The following is a 15,370-nucleotide window of genomic DNA, read 5'->3' on the forward strand; positions in this document are numbered from 1 at the left end:
ATAATAAAAATCTCTCAAATGTACAAAAGAGGTAGTAAGAAACTTCAAATTTCCTTAGCCAAGTATACAAGTGCTACAGTTTGTGTGGATGGATGGGTGGATGGGTGGATGAGTGGACAGGTGGATGGATGGAAGGAGGGAGGGAGGGATGGATGCATGGGTGGATGGGTGGATGAGTGGACAGGTGGATGGATGGAAGGAGGGAGGGAGGGATGGATGCATGGGTAGATGGGTGGATGGGTGGATGAGTGGATAAGTGTATAGATGGATGGATGAGCAGATGGATGGACAGGCAGAACCTCTGTCAGGAGCGTAACTGATCACTTCAAAGAGGAGCTAGGCTGTGTGTTGCTAAAAGACAGTCCTGCTTTGCAAATGGCTTTCTGCATTAGTGGAGTAACCCAGTTTCCTTGTTCCTGATGGTAAACCAGGAGATGAAGGTATTCTTTTATTGAAGCAAACATGTGGAAAATTGCTCTGGCTTCTTGGAGCATAGAACACATCCCCTGAACGGAATTAGGTTCATGTGTAGGGCAAATTCAGACAGGGCACTTTACCGGGGTTACCACTGGTCTCTAGATGGTCAAAGCAAATAACATCATGTCCATCTAAGCTATTATGCCATCAGAGTGGTGCATTTTCTCATCTACAGTGTTATGTTCTAAGCTGTCAGCAAACATTAATTCAGTCACTGGTGAAGCCCTACCACCCAGAGGTGAACTCTGCCTCAGATGGAGGTTTTCCACTTCAGTGCCGCGGTCTCCCAATTACTGGGTCATTAATATCATTGCAGGCGATTAGTGACAGCAGACTGAGCACGAGGCTTCTGGGATGTGTGCCCTCCCCACTGTGAACTTTTCACTCTGACCCTTCGCTCTCTAGACATTTCCACATCTCCACAAAGATATGTCAATGATGAAGACCGTCAAAAACTCGGGATGGGCTAGAAATTGTGTGCTAGAAATAATTCATGCAAACACATGTTTCTTCATGGCTCAGAATATTTTTATTAGATGTTATCACTATCTCTTGACCAGGAAGTCTCATATTTTAAAAAAAATCAGAATGCTTAAGTAAAGCTAATATAGACAATAGGGAATTATGTTTTATCTTTAGAACTCTGACATCATTCTTTTTTTTTTTTTAACGTGAGTTTGGTCATTATATTGAAGTGGTCATCTGGCCCCCTATTTTTAAAACATGATTCTTCTTCCTTAGTAGGTTTCAGCCCATATTAAGGTTGACTCTCATGTATAAAGGTAAATTATGCTTTAACCATTGACTATCACATTCTCACAATTCATTCTGAATCATTGTGACACTAAGATTAACTCCCTGAAAGCACGCTAGATGTAAAGTTTTTTAATGAAATCTTGTTGAAAATTTTTCTTGCCTAATGAGAGATTCTACCTGCATAAATCATCATAACTTGTAGCAATAAAATTTTAGACTCAGAAAAGGATGTTTTCCCGCAACAGAATTTATGAAAAATCAAGACATCAAGGTGTTGCAAGCAATATTTTGAGGGGAAAGAAAGTAAGCCACTCATAAATGATCTCGTGTGTTTAAGCATGCCTCTTGTAAAAAGAGGGGCCAGGTGATTTATTACCAGGCCTATTTGATCTTTCTCAGGAAAGTGTCAGAGCACCCACTGAGCCTGGAAGGTATTTCTGTCACTGACATATCCCTGCTATGTGTGCACATACTTGCACACTCACATTTACCACCTGTTCTTTTCCACTCTGGTTGTATATAGTCAGTGGCTTTTCAGGACTATCTCGTCAAAGATGACTATGACTCTTAGCATCTTCAGTGATTGTCACTACCTTAATTTTTGTATACACTTCTTAATGGTGAAGAGGTTTAATGAGTAAGCTGTGATGGAATTTCTTATGTTCTAGGGATGGTGTTTACTACCGTTCTCTCTATAGGCTGACCTCCCTCAACGTCCAAGGCTCGCATAACACGGGAGATAGGAAATATACTAACATATATTGGCACCTTTAGACTCAGTTCTTTGTATCTTTGTATCTTCCCTCTTCCCAAAAGAGTGAAGGTGGCAAAGTAATATGTCATCCAATCTTTCAGTGAATACAGAAACAAAAGCAGTTTACAAAAGTTTCAGGGTTACATTTCTCAAAACTCTCATTTCTAAGCTGTCAGTAGAATATCCTATCATTGCTCATGGTGAACATTTAACATTGAGGAAATAAAATTATACCATTTTATTCGAGAACATCCATTTACACGGGATACTTGGTATCTTTACTCATATTTTAATATGGGAGGATGGGCTAAATTGTGACTCTGGTTTTTTAACTCATTTTTCCAAAGCGTTCTGTCTAGTGGAGAAACTACTTAATTGTGCTATAAAGAAGTCACTGGGGCTAAGCTAGTTGTTACCTCTTAATGCCTGACTTACTGCTTTCAAATTTCAAAACACAACCAGAATGATGTGGGTTTAGTTCAGGTGATTCATCCCATTGTTCTGGAACACCGTTTCCTTGGGTGAAAAACACACACATCCTGTAACTTCCTTTGTATTTTTCTTTTGTCAAATCGAGGCCATTTTAAGAAGAATCTATAAAACTTTTACTCTAAGATCAGGCATTCTGGGATAAACTGCCGTATGTGTTGAAATCCTGCTGAACTTTTTTTGATATTACACCAAGCAAAATAGTGAGGCCTTTGGAAAATCATGGTGGTGTATTCTCATTTCTTTGACTATAAATCCACAGAGAAAAGCATATAAAAAGGAAGAAGTTAGAAGAAGTGATTTTTTTCATCGTCCTTTCGGCACATTATACAGATGTTTTTGCTTCAGAAGTTTTTATTAATTAAAGAAAAGGGCATTTATTTTTGGCAGTCAGGGGTTGTTGTCATTTCCATGGTTAGAATTTTTCTTCTAAGTTGGTATCTTAAAGGATAACCGTGATACCCAAGGCATTGAACTACACTGAGTTCTAGAAATTGAATTCCTGTCTCTTTAGTACATTTTTTGAATGTGCATCATATATTTTGAATTTGAATTCGTGTCAGGGTGTGAAGTAGGGTAGATCTTAGCTTCCTGAGTTTTATATTCACATTAGGTAGTTATATTTTTATCAGCCTTCTGGTTTTCAACTTACATACCTCAGTTAATTTTTTGTTTTTAGACACTCAAAAATTTGTCAGCCCTGCTAGAAGAAAACAGTAACCTAGTTTATGTGTCATATTTATTTTAATGTCATGGCTTTACTTTTCACGTTTCTCACTTGGTTCTGCTTCTTTTATTTCCTAAGTTTGCCAGGTAATAGGCATCTAGTTCTTCTAGTTCTTGAGTTGAGTTTCAGGAGACTGATATGTTGAAAGGCTGCCCTAAGAAATCAGAATTAGCAGGGCCAGTGTATGATGACATGATGGACAAGAATAGTGCCAAGAAGATGATAGAGGATTTTCATAAAATGCTCTTCGTTGTGTAATCAAATAAGAGCAAATTTTGTCATGTGCAGTTTATATAAACACAAAGTTTTCATTCTTACTAAAAAATTGAACTCTCTCATTTTCCTGACCCTGTATGCTTATTATCTGTGTCTCTTTGGTGGACCTCTTTGATGAAGTTCATAAAAACTATTTGCTTTGGAGTGTCCATCAACCCCCCACCCCATCCCAGCCCCATCCCGGTAAGCCACATTTAGTATAGCGACTTCCCTGGCGGTCCAGTGGTTAAGACTCCACACTTCCAACGCAGGGGGTACGGGTTTGATCCCTGGTCGGGGAGCTAAGATCCCACGTGCCGTGTCACACAGCCAAATAAAAAAATAAACAAATAAGTAAAATAGTATAAAATGTCCTCAATAGTATATTTTGATGTTTCATTCTTTCCATGATAACCTAAGAATACTTCTTCATAGGGATGCATTTACTCTGTAGAATTTTTTTCTGCTGCCCTCATTCCTAACCTCTTTGTGCATGGGACCCATATTTCGGCACACATCCAGCAGTTAATTCTCCATCTGACTACCGAAGTGATAGACTGAAATAAAAACAGCCAAGATCCAAGGCAGCAGCTTACCCTTCCTGGTGTGCAGAGCAGTAACAACCAAATGAAGACGCATTAAAATGCGATAGGACTTCCTCTCCGTGGGCACAGTCTAAAAAACACAGCCAGAAATATTCCTGCCCTTTCAGTCTGCTTTGCCCACTGGTTCTTCTTTTTTCTACTCAGATAACCAGCACACCGTAGATAAGTTCGTGTACAAATAAATGGGAACGCCCGGATGTTGGCGGAGTAGTTTTCGGATGTGAAGGGAACTTTTAGGCATTGTGAACTCAGGGTACTGTTTGCTGAGCGATGATCTCCACCCACTTAAAATCAGGCCCTGGGGGAACAATCTAGTGATTTCAGTGCACTCACTACATGCAGTTAGATCCCTGAAGCAAAAGCTTTTAAAAGCACGCTATAAAATGCCCATGTATCTTTATTAAACCTCTTTTCTAACTAGATATACTTTTCTAGTAATTTTTAATTTTATAAAGTCTATTTTTTCCCTGGGCCAAGGAAAAACAAAGGCCTGGCACTAAAAGCTTAGATATAACAGTGTTAGTTTTTCTATCTCTAAATGATTAAATGCAGTTTCATACAGTTAGTACAGTAATACTGTGATTGTGGTGGCATTAGATGCTGCTGCTAGAGAGACGCAAAGGAAAGCTAAGTAGAATGAGGTTAACCGTTTGTTTTTACTTTATCCAAGTTAAAAATTCCCAATACATTCAAATCAACAATAAGAATAATTGCAAAACCGTCTCCTGAAATGGAGGTAGATTTTGTTCCCAAGCATTAGCAATTTCTTGTTGTATTTCAAAGTCAGCCACTAAGGCTTTTAAAGCTTCTTGGTGACTGGCTGTTGCAGCAGAAATCAGAATATTAATCTTGAGGCTTTATTGCAGAATTCGCTGCCAGTAAAGAGGCGCCATGAGGACAGAAGACTTTGAGCTGCGCCATTTCTCAAGGTGGTGAGGTGGGCAGGCAGCTCTAGCGTTAGGCCCACGCTCTCTACTCTCCATGTTAAGCAGATCGTGGGGAAGAGACATTAATTTTTACTAGGAGATCAAATATAAAGTAAGTTGAAGTTACTCTGAGTTATTTTATAATTGAACTTGCTATGAAGTTGACCTTCTGAAGTTTCTGTTGGTGCTCACATCTTGAAACAGGGTTTTCCGAAATCAAGTTATCTGTAGTGAGGTGGATGGACCTAGAGCCTGTCATACAGAGTGAAGTAAGTCAGAAAGAGAAAAAAAAAAATACCGTACGCTAACACATATATATGGAATCTAAAAAAAAAAGGTTCTGATGAACCTAGGGGCAGGACAGGAATAAAGACGCAGACGTAGAGAATGGACTTGAGGACATGGGGAGGGGGAGGGGTAAGCTGGGATGAAGTGAGAGAGTGGCATGGACACATATACACTGCCAAACGTAAAATAGATAGCTAGTGGGAAGCAGCCTCATGGCACAGGGAGATCAGCTGGGTGCTCTGTGACCACCTAGAGGGGTGGGATGGGTAGGGTGGGAGAGAGACACAAGAGGGAGGAGATATGGGGATGTATGTATATGTATAGCTGATAAACTTTGTTATACAGCAGAAACTAACACACCATTGTAAAGCAATTATACTCCAAGAAAGATGTTTAAAAAAAGCAAAAACAAAAACCAGGCTTTTCCCTGACTGCTTACATCATACCTAACTTGGGGCAAAAATCTTTCCTGGCGGAGCATCTAACCATATTTTTTGGGGGTGGGGGGGCTGCACCACTCGGCTTTCGGGGATCTTAGTTCCCCAGCCAGGGATCGAACCCCAGGCCCCAGCAGTGAGAGCGCCGAGTCCTAACCACTGGACCGCCAGGGGATTTCCTCTGAATTTTAAAGTTTAGCCCCCCTTTAAGCAGCCAAGTATTGGGAATGCTGTTTTGTTGTTAGGAATGAATTTTTCAGTATCTTCCAGTAGCCTTTGCACCTTCCAAGCTGACTTAAAGGGGAAAGATGCAGAGCCCAGAATGCAGCAGAAGAGCCCTCCTCACTCCCAAAGTTCTGCCTCTTGGCCTGCCCTCCCCCTTCTCCCCTCATCCTCCCCCATCCCAGCAGTGGCCTCGGCCTCCAAGAACTCAGCAAAGGCAGCATTTTCAGGTGCCTTCTGTGCACCTCCAGGGCTTGAGGGGTTTTTTCCTCCCCCAGGCATAAAAAAAGTTTCCACTGTGAAAGATGCAAAGCCGTTTCATCTCACACTACCCAGTTTTCTTCCTACCATGTATAGTTTGTGGATGTTAGATTATAGATTGCAGTTTAATTTGAATGCTTTTGGAGTTCTTTACATTTGGGAGTTCTTCAGATATCACTTTGAGTAAACAAAAGGGAGCTCTCCACGAAGGCATTGGTATTCAGAAAAGGCACTGACCTACGCATTAAAATCAAAAGAAAACGCCACTCAGATTATGTGCACCTCTTGCACTTCCAGACTGACAAAGCAGAAGTCATCTGTAGTTTCTGCCTCTGCAGATGCAGTTCTGAATTCTGTTTACCAGGGACTGTTCTCTGCCATGCCTTGTCTGTCCTTTCTCATATTCCTTTATTTTTTTCTTTTAGACCTGAACCTTTTACCTTTTTATCTCAAGGTTAAAATAAATATTCAGTAAATCTATATTCCTCCCCACACACACCTTTTTTCTTTCTGGGTACCACCCTTCAGATCTTATTTTTATCATTTGTTAACTTAGTGTTAAACTTTTAGCAAGAAAAACTTAGGCATTGAACTTTGCATTGGGGTGCATTTATGTGTATATTAATTAGAAAACATGGAGATTCCACTTGAATTAAGTAAACTAAACCTTTGAAATTGTCAGCCGAATAAAGACATCCGCTTTCCACTGTTTCTTTCTATATAAAAGCATATCCTACATCTTGAGAAAGATCAGATGAGAAAACTGTGAATAAGTGAAGATCATAGCACTGCTCTGAAATTGGCCAGAAAGAGTGCCTGCTTGTAGATATCCATACTGTTCTAAGCCTTTAGGAGGAAAGGATACTTTGAAATTTAGGTACATGTTTGGAAGAAACAAAAGGGAAAGAAGATGGAGAAAATGGGGGGGAAAAAAGATTTTTTTTAAGAGTCGCAGAAGCATGCAGAGTTAGTTCTTAGGTATTTGTTCTAATTTATCTGCCACACATTTTCTCAACAATCTACAAGAGGATACTATCTACTTTTCACCCTAAAAAACAAAAAACTGATGGCAACTTTTGCCCAGTTTCCCAGGAGAAACTCTGTGTCAGCAATAGAAGAAGAGTGAGATATGATTGTGAGGCTGGACTTTAAGGAAACACTCAGATAAGCAAAGAGATATTTTTGCACACAAGAGGCAGCGATTATTATTAAGGAAAACACAGAAAGTAAAAGTCGCTAACTTGAGAACACAAAGACAAGTCAATCCTGGCCTTGTTTTCCAGCCAAGATAATTACCCACAGCATGCATATTTCCATGCATGCTTGTCCAACTTGTCTGCTGCCCCACCATTTGGAAAACAAACAGCCCATTAAAAGAATGTCTTTGGATGAATTTTTTTCAGGAAATCTGTCCCTTTTTCAGTGCTTTTAAAAGTATAGAGTTAGTTGACAAAACTTTGATAATTAAAGTAGAGAAGGATTTACCTGGCAGAATTGTTTATGAAACACTTACGTTCCCTGCCCCTTGAACTGTGGAGGAATGAAAACGTCTCACTCCCCACCTCCTTTTCTCTTCTGGAACTTGACCTGTAATTTAAATCCTGTCCCTCAGCAAGGTACCTGGCAGCCTATCTTTTTACAGCTTTAGTTACAGCGCTCTTCAGAGAACTCACCATCCTAAAGAGATAGAACAATGGGTTGAAACAGAGTAGGGCATAGGCTGTTGGTAAAAAACAGACACCGAAAATGGTCAAATGTTCTGTCTTTCCTCCTCCTTCTCGCGGTGGGAAGGGCATCAAGCTGGTGGACCTGAACCAAGTCCTCACCTTAGGTCCTGAGCCGTCCCAGGCCCCTCAGAGAGCAGTGGGCACCTGTGAGTCCCTCTGTGCATTCAGAGTTCTTCTGCACCAGGGAGCTCGGTTGAAGAGTTTGACCAAGGTCGATGGTGGTGGTAATAACACATCCGTTCTTTCGGGTCGAGTACAAAATGATGGAGGAAAACTCCAGAATTGGAAGACTTGCATTCTAGTACAACCTTTTAAGCTCAAGCAAAGCTGAGGAAAGAAAAGGGGCGTGGGAGTCTCCTCTCCAAGTGTTTATAGAAGTTGGATGCTTGACAAACAGGGAGCATCAAGGTAATTGTTCTTGAGGCAGGAAATCTATAGTAGAGGAAGCAGGTGCTGTGTGATGATTACCACGTTTTGAAATTACCGTATTTACTATTCTGCTTTTAGGAGGTTAACTCCAAAATAGTCAGGTTTTTGGAAGATGCTGTCCCTTTTATCTGTAGAATCAGACAAAATCCGTTAATTATAAAGGGAGGAGAAGGCACTTAAGTACATTGGAAACCAGAGGTCATATGTGCGGCAGTGTGGACGATATCCATCTTTCTTTATTTCTTTATTTTTTTCGTTTTGCCTTTCAGCATCCCATACTTTAAGAAAACTTGTGACTAAGGGTGAATTCTTATTTTCCAAATTGTTTTCAGACATTTCATGTTCATGTAAACTTGGCTTATTGATTTCCTGATTTTTTCTTTATTTTTTTTGTTTTGTCCATTTTATTTTTAATCAGCTACATCAAATGGGTCTTTGGAGGGCCTGGATAACCAGGAGGGAGGGGTGTGCCAGACAAGAGCCATGAAGATCCTCATGAAAGTTGGACAAGGTAAAGACCGTCTGCTGCTTCACGGAGCCACTGATCTGGTCGAGCCCCCAGCTAGTATGGCGCCAGCGTTGCCCACACGCGCCTTCACTCACTCTGCAGTTTAGTTTCCAAAGTAAACTTTTCTCTGCACCTTGAGCCACTGACAGATTTCCTCAAGTTGTTGCAACCCACTTCTTTTACTGGAGATACTTCTAAAAGTTGAGGTCAGCCAGGTACAATGTCTATTGCCATGTCTGTATCTACAGATATATTTTTCCTTCTTAAAAGCAAAACACCTCTTTGGTTCACCATTAAAATATCCAGAATACAAACTAAGCTTCTGCCATTTTGCCCATTTCTGCATCTTGACTACAGAAGACTTGTGTTCACTGAGCCTTTTCACACAGAGATGACCTCTTGTGCAGAAAGAAATATTCTTCTAATTAGAAATTGGGATAGTAGTCAGTCAACTCACTCAGTTAAATTAAAATGTCATCTGCAGTGCTCTGCCTGCCAAATGCAAGAATCCCTACGGTTTCCACAGATGGCCTCACCATCTAAACCTCTGAAATAACTAGTAGAACCGTTTTGTTTTCAAAGGAAAATTATATTCTTGCATCTCACAGTACTTTGCATAAAGAATCTTATGTTCATTTCTATTTGTGCCTCTTGAGATATAGATCCAGCTCCTAAAGCTAGAGCCCATCAGATGTCTGTGCTGTAAGTAATCGCTTGTTTTTCATATAGATGCGAGTTCCGCTGGGTCAACCAGGCATAATGATCCAACAAGACGGCCAGAACTTGAAGCTGGTACAAATGGAAGAAGTTCAACAACAAGTCCTTTTGTCAAACCAAATCCAGGTATAGCAGCGTGACCCATGTGTGCCTAGGTCTGTGTGTTCCACACTGCTCGTATCACAGCAGGTAGAACAGAGTCCAAGTACTTCTGCACCAGGAGGATGAACTTGTAGCTCCCGCAGTCAGTAATCTTTGCTCTCGATCAGTTGTTGTCAATTACTCAACCAGAATAAAATAATTAATTCCCACAGAAGTCTTACATTCAAAAGAGTAGAATTCATCATAATTGGCTGTAAGTGCCAATTATTAGCACTGCTCTTTCAGATCAAAGCTGTTTTCATTGGCTGACACTTTATCGTGCTGTTTGCAAACCTAGCTTCAAGCCAGTGTTAATGTATATATAACTGTACCAGTGCTTCATCTAGTTATATCTAATCCACAGAGAGCCTGATTGATCCTCTTCTACATTCAAGATGGTAACATCTTAAAATGTTGCGTAATGCCACATTTTTCAGGTGGTTTCGTCAAAAATTTTTTTTCACATTTTCAGTGTAGAATAAAATATTAAACGGATTCCTGGCAGAGGTTTAGAATACTGGATAAAATTGACTGCCGTTTAACTTCGGTTTTTTAGCGGTCTTTGAACAAATAGCTATGTGTTTGTTACCACGGGAATGAATTTTTTATATGGTGGTCGCTGAGCAGACGTCAGCAGTTCCGTATTAGGGATCCGCATGCCTAGTTGGTAGTCGTGCGAATTTAGCATCTGTAGCAATATTCCATCTCTTTCCAAGCTTCGAAGAGGAAAGTTGTTATTTCTAACTTTCAATGACAAGATGTGTCAAATTCTTATGACAAACTGATAAATGGATAATATAATGATGCCAGGCAATTTTTTAGTGCTTAACATTTGGGTTGGCAGTCTGTTCCGTGTGAGAGTTTTCTGCTGCCTTCCAAATATATTTTAAGTGTAAATCAAATAATACAGACGAGTTACGGGTTGAACGTTTTCCCAGGCCCCATCCCTCTTTGCAGGCTCTCCAGCCAGCCGTCGGCAGGGCTTGTCTTTAAAGGCAGGCGGTTTGGATATTCCCATGAAGCCACGGTAGCCAGAAAGGGCACGAGAACAGCATGGCCTGGGCGGCAGATGCTGACCTGGAGAATCGGCCACTTCCCTTCTTCCTCCTGGTGGTGGCCGCAGGCTGGCTGACCTGGGTTAAGGCGTGGGGCAAGATCAAGGGCTGGCTGTCGCAACCTGTCCACGCAGCTGATGGATGATGATGTATAGAAGGGAAGCAATGAGGTCTGGGAGCAGCATCAAAGTCCCACCTGGAGTTCCATCTCCCCGATGGCTGGCTTCTGCCGTTTGCATTTAGCTATTTTTTAAAATTGAAGTATAACTGACTTACAATGCCGTGTTAGTTTCAGGTGTACGGCACACTGATTCAGTTTTATATATATACATATATATATATATATTCGGTTATGTATAGATATTCAGTTATATATACACACATATATTCTTTTTCCGATTCTTTTCCCTTATAAGTTATTACAAAATATTGAGTAGAGTTCCCGGTGCTCTACAGTAGGTGCTTGTTGGTTATCTCTTTTATATATAGTAGTGTGTATCTGTTAATTCCCAGCCTCCTAAATCTATCCCTGCATTTAGCTATTGAACGAGGCGCTTGGTTTGCCAGTCTAGCTGCCAGGGAAGTCTCTGGCCAGCCAGCAGCCGGCCAGCCCCGGCGAGAGCGGTGACTCTTCCGGCTGCTCTTTCCCACCCCCTGCAGGTTCCAGCACAGACGGCAACAGCGCCGGACATTCTGGGAACAATATCCTCGGTTCCGAAGTGGCCTTATTCGCAGGGATTGCTTCAGGGTGCATCATCTTCATCGTCATCATCATCACGCTGGTGGTCCTGTTGCTCAAGTACCGGAGACGGCACCGCAAGCACTCGCCGCAGCACACGGCCACGCTGTCGCTCAGCACGCTGGCCACGCCCAAGCGCGGCGGCAACAACAACGGCTCGGAGCCCAGCGACATCATCATCCCGCTGAGGACTGCGGACAGTGTCTTCTGCCCTCACTACGAGAAGGTCAGCGGGGACTACGGGCATCCCGTGTACATAGTCCAGGAGATGCCGCCGCAGAGCCCGGCGAACATTTACTACAAGGTCTGAGCCTCGGCGGTGCCTTCGCTTTCCCGGAGGAAACTTACTGTCCCGCTGCCGCCCGCGGAGGGTCCGAGGCCCCCTGTGTCTGCGACGGACTGGCGCACAGCGGGGAGAGGGGACACTCCTTCTCGGGAGAGCCCTGTGGAGTCGGACAGCTTACTAGTCTGTAGCGTTTCGGCCGCGGTGACAAAGGATGCGCCCCGGCAGCTGGAAGACTCGCGTGGAAGATGCGTGTGGGGACCGCGCGCGCCCCGCCCCTCTCCTCTTCCGGGTACCACGGGCGTTCGGGCCTCCGCAGGAGCCGAGGGGAGACAGAGCGGTCGGTGGGCGGGAGCATCCCGGGCAGGTGTCCCAGGGCCCCCAGGCTGCTGGGCCTGGAAAGGCCGTCCTCCGCCTCGGGCGTGGCCCTTCCCCCCCGAGCTGCACCCCGGACTTGTCTTGTCGCACAGACTCTGGCCGCGTGAGGCTCTCGGAGAGCGCTAGCTTTTAGTCCTCACTGTTGCACACACTCCTGTCATCCAGGGCGCTGCAGGCCTTCACATGAGATTTCTTCTCACGCCACACTCCGTATCACTAATGAGACATTAATAACGTTTGGCGTCTCCTGCTTCATCTGTTTGCAGCAGCTACCGCCGAATGGGCGATACAAGGATAGAAATTTTGTTTGCTAATAAGGAGCCTTCCAGTCAGATACTAGGCTGTCAGCCCGGGAAGGTGAGGAGTTCACGGGAGGGAGGGCCGGGGGAAAGGCCGTCTGCAAAGGCAGTTCAGCTCTGCCACCTCTGAAGCAGAGTTGGGAGGGAAAACTCCAATTAGATAGCACAGCACTTTGGTTTTGCTAAGATTTTAAGAGGCAAGTAGGAGACACAACGACACACACGGTAGATTAGGGTGCATTTGAAGGAATTCACTCTTATCAAAGAGCAATGCACAGGAAAAAAAGAAATAGTCCCTCTACGCTGGGTGGAACAAAGGGGCATTGTTGGTAGAGGGCCAGGCTTGGAGGGACGGATGGACACCGGCAGGACTCTCGTGGTACTGGCAATAGGATGTACAGCGGTGAAGCTGTAGGAAAGTCGTCGGTCTGCTTTGGGTAATGTTTAAGGCAGACTCAGCTGCTATACTTATCACATTTTATTCAACACAGGGAGAGCATTTAGGAGATTAGCAGAGAGCCAAATCTGACCTAGAAGTTTAAAAGCCAAAGGTCACACAGGCTGTAATTCCATCATCATCGACGTTATTAAGGCATTCTCATATATAAAAGGTAGGTCAGACTCCCCGGCCCCCCCAATGCCCCTTCCCCGCCGCTCCCCTCCCCACTGCGCCTTAGGACACTTTGGTTTATGGCGGTGCTGTCCTGGCCGCGAGGGCCAAGGGGTAGGTACTGAGCGAGGCCACAGCTCGGGGCCCTGTATCAAGGTGAGGCACACATGGCAAACCTCTTAGAGTCCCGAGGACCGAAATAAATTATGATGTCGAGGGGGAGAAGGAAGGTAGGATGTATTTATAATAGATATATAGAACACAAGGGATATAAAGTGAAAGATTTTTACTAATATATACTTTAAGATTGCACACGATCCACACCAGAAGATGGGAAATTCATTTGTGGCGATTAAGTGGTCCCAATGCTCCGTGCTTTAAAAAAAAAAAATTGGACAGCTACTTCTGGGAAAAACAACATCACTCCAAAAATAACAATAATGGGAGCAAACACAAAAATAACCCAGTCCTCTGAAGGCATCTTGCGTCACCGTAGATTAGGAAATGCAAGCCCCAAATACCAGGAAATCGGTGTTACTGCATCGTTTTCGACAATGACAAGACGTGCCGGCATTTATTTTCTGTGCTGTGTTTTCCCTTTGCCCTGTGAGCTGAAGTGTTCGCTAGAATCCACCGGGTCACATCGAGGGGGTTTCAGCTGAAAGTTCAGCCTGACCCCCTTCCTTCCTCTCTCCCCCTCCCCTCTCCCCCTCCCTTCTGGGAAAAGAAGTGAGTAAACAGGAAACCTACTTTTTATGTGCTATGCAAAATAGACATCTTTTAACATAGTCCTGTTACTATGGTAACACTTTGCTTTCTGAATTGGGAGAAAAGAATAAACGTAGCAACAGCATTTTAAGGTTCTCAAACCTCCAGTGAATACCTGCAAAAATGAGTTGTCACAGAAATTCTTCTCTATTTCCTGAACCTGAAAATGATGTTGGTCCAAAGTGCGTGTGTGTATGCGTGAGTGGGTGTGTGGTATACATGTGTATATATATGTATAATATATATCTACAATATATATTATATATATCTATATCATATTTCTGTGGAAGGTTGCCATGGTGATCGGCCACAGTACATATGTAATTCTTTCCATCACCCTAACCTCTCCTGTACGTGCATTCATACAAGATTTTCTTGTGAGCCATCAAAAATTACCTTTAGGATGGGGGAGAGGGGCAAGAAGGGGGAAAAATGGGAAATAGTCTGATTTTAATGAAATCAAAGGTGTGTATCATCAGTTGGCTACATTTTGGGTATATGCTAAACTGTGAAAAATCAGATGAATTGTTGAAGAGTTACCTGCAAGCAATTGACCAGTGTTCTGTGCGTCTGTTTTGTGTGTGGTGCAGAATATGACAATCTACCAACTGTCCCTTTATTTGAAGTTGGTTCAGCTTTGGAAAGTTACTGTAAATGCCTTCCTTGTATTCTCATCCCTAGTCATCCGACTTTGGAATTTGCACCATAATGTTTAAGTGAAGATGCTGTAAATAGGTTCAGATTTTACTGTATATGGATTTGGGGTGTTACAGTAGCCTTATTCACCTTTTTAATAAAAATACACATGAAAACAAGACAGAAATGGCTTTTCTTACCCAGATTGTGTACATAGAGCAATGTTGGTTTTTTATAAAGTCTAGGCAAGATGTTTTGTATAAAATCTGAATTTTGCAATGTATGTAGCTACAGCGTGTTAAACGGCAGTGTCATTCCCCTTTGCACTGTAATGAGGAAACAAAATGGTATAAAAGGTTGCCAAATTGCTGCATATTTGTGCCGTAATTATGTACCATGAATATTTATTTAAAATTTCGTTGTCCAATTTGTAAGTAACGCAGTATTATGCTTGAGTTATAAATATTTTTTCTTTTCTTTGTTTTATTTTGATAGCCTGTCATAAGTTTTTGATCTGCTTTAGTTCCACATTGCAGTTAGCCCCCCGAAGATGAAATCCGTGAAGTCACATTCCAAATCTGTTTCAAACTGCATTTGTTCTTAAAAAAATAAAATACTTTTTTCCTATGGAAAAAGCGCCTTCAAAGTATTTTCCTTTCCTTCTTGTTTTCTTTTCCTTTTTCTTTCTTTTTCGTTTGTTATTTTAATTTGCCTCCTCTGTTTCTCTGTGATTAGTTATCAAGACCCTTCTGCCCATGGGCACGTGTATGCCCATTTTTCAAATCAGGCCGTGCACACACGCGAAGGTTAATCTTGCGGCGTTGCAGCATGAGCCCACTGGTTTCCCCATAAATCTTTTGAACTCACGTTTTAGCATAAAGTT

The 15,370-nt window shown here is 42.5% G+C and overlaps 1 protein-coding gene and 1 long non-coding RNA gene across 3 annotated transcripts in view; one reads left to right on the forward strand and one right to left on the reverse strand.

Moving 5' to 3' along the window:
* The window catches only part of EFNB2 (ephrin B2), a 46,183-nt gene extending 31,061 nt beyond the window's left edge, over positions 1 to 15,122 (forward strand). The window contains exons 3-5 of one of the 2 annotated variants that reach the window (XM_067712854.1): positions 8,772 to 8,864; positions 9,591 to 9,704; positions 11,435 to 15,122. In XM_067712854.1, the coding sequence (XP_067568955.1) occupies positions 8,772 to 8,864; positions 9,591 to 9,704; positions 11,435 to 11,823 (596 nt within the window). In that variant the 3' untranslated portion in view covers positions 11,824 to 15,122. The remainder of the gene's footprint in view (positions 1 to 8,771; positions 8,865 to 9,590; positions 9,705 to 11,434) is intronic. The other variant, XM_067712853.1, reaches the window with a different exon arrangement.
* On the reverse strand, positions 4,701 to 8,285 carry LOC137210844 (uncharacterized). Its single transcript, XR_010936746.1, has 2 exons — positions 8,024 to 8,285; positions 4,701 to 5,241 (listed from the first exon to the last, which is right to left on the reverse strand). It is a non-coding gene; the product is annotated as an uncharacterized lncRNA (long non-coding RNA).
* Positions 15,123 to 15,370: the final 248 nt, after the last annotated feature.

Source organism: Pseudorca crassidens, chromosome 18 (genome assembly GCF_039906515.1).
Source record: "Pseudorca crassidens isolate mPseCra1 chromosome 18, mPseCra1.hap1, whole genome shotgun sequence".
Taxonomy (NCBI): domain Eukaryota; kingdom Metazoa; phylum Chordata; class Mammalia; order Artiodactyla; family Delphinidae; genus Pseudorca; species Pseudorca crassidens.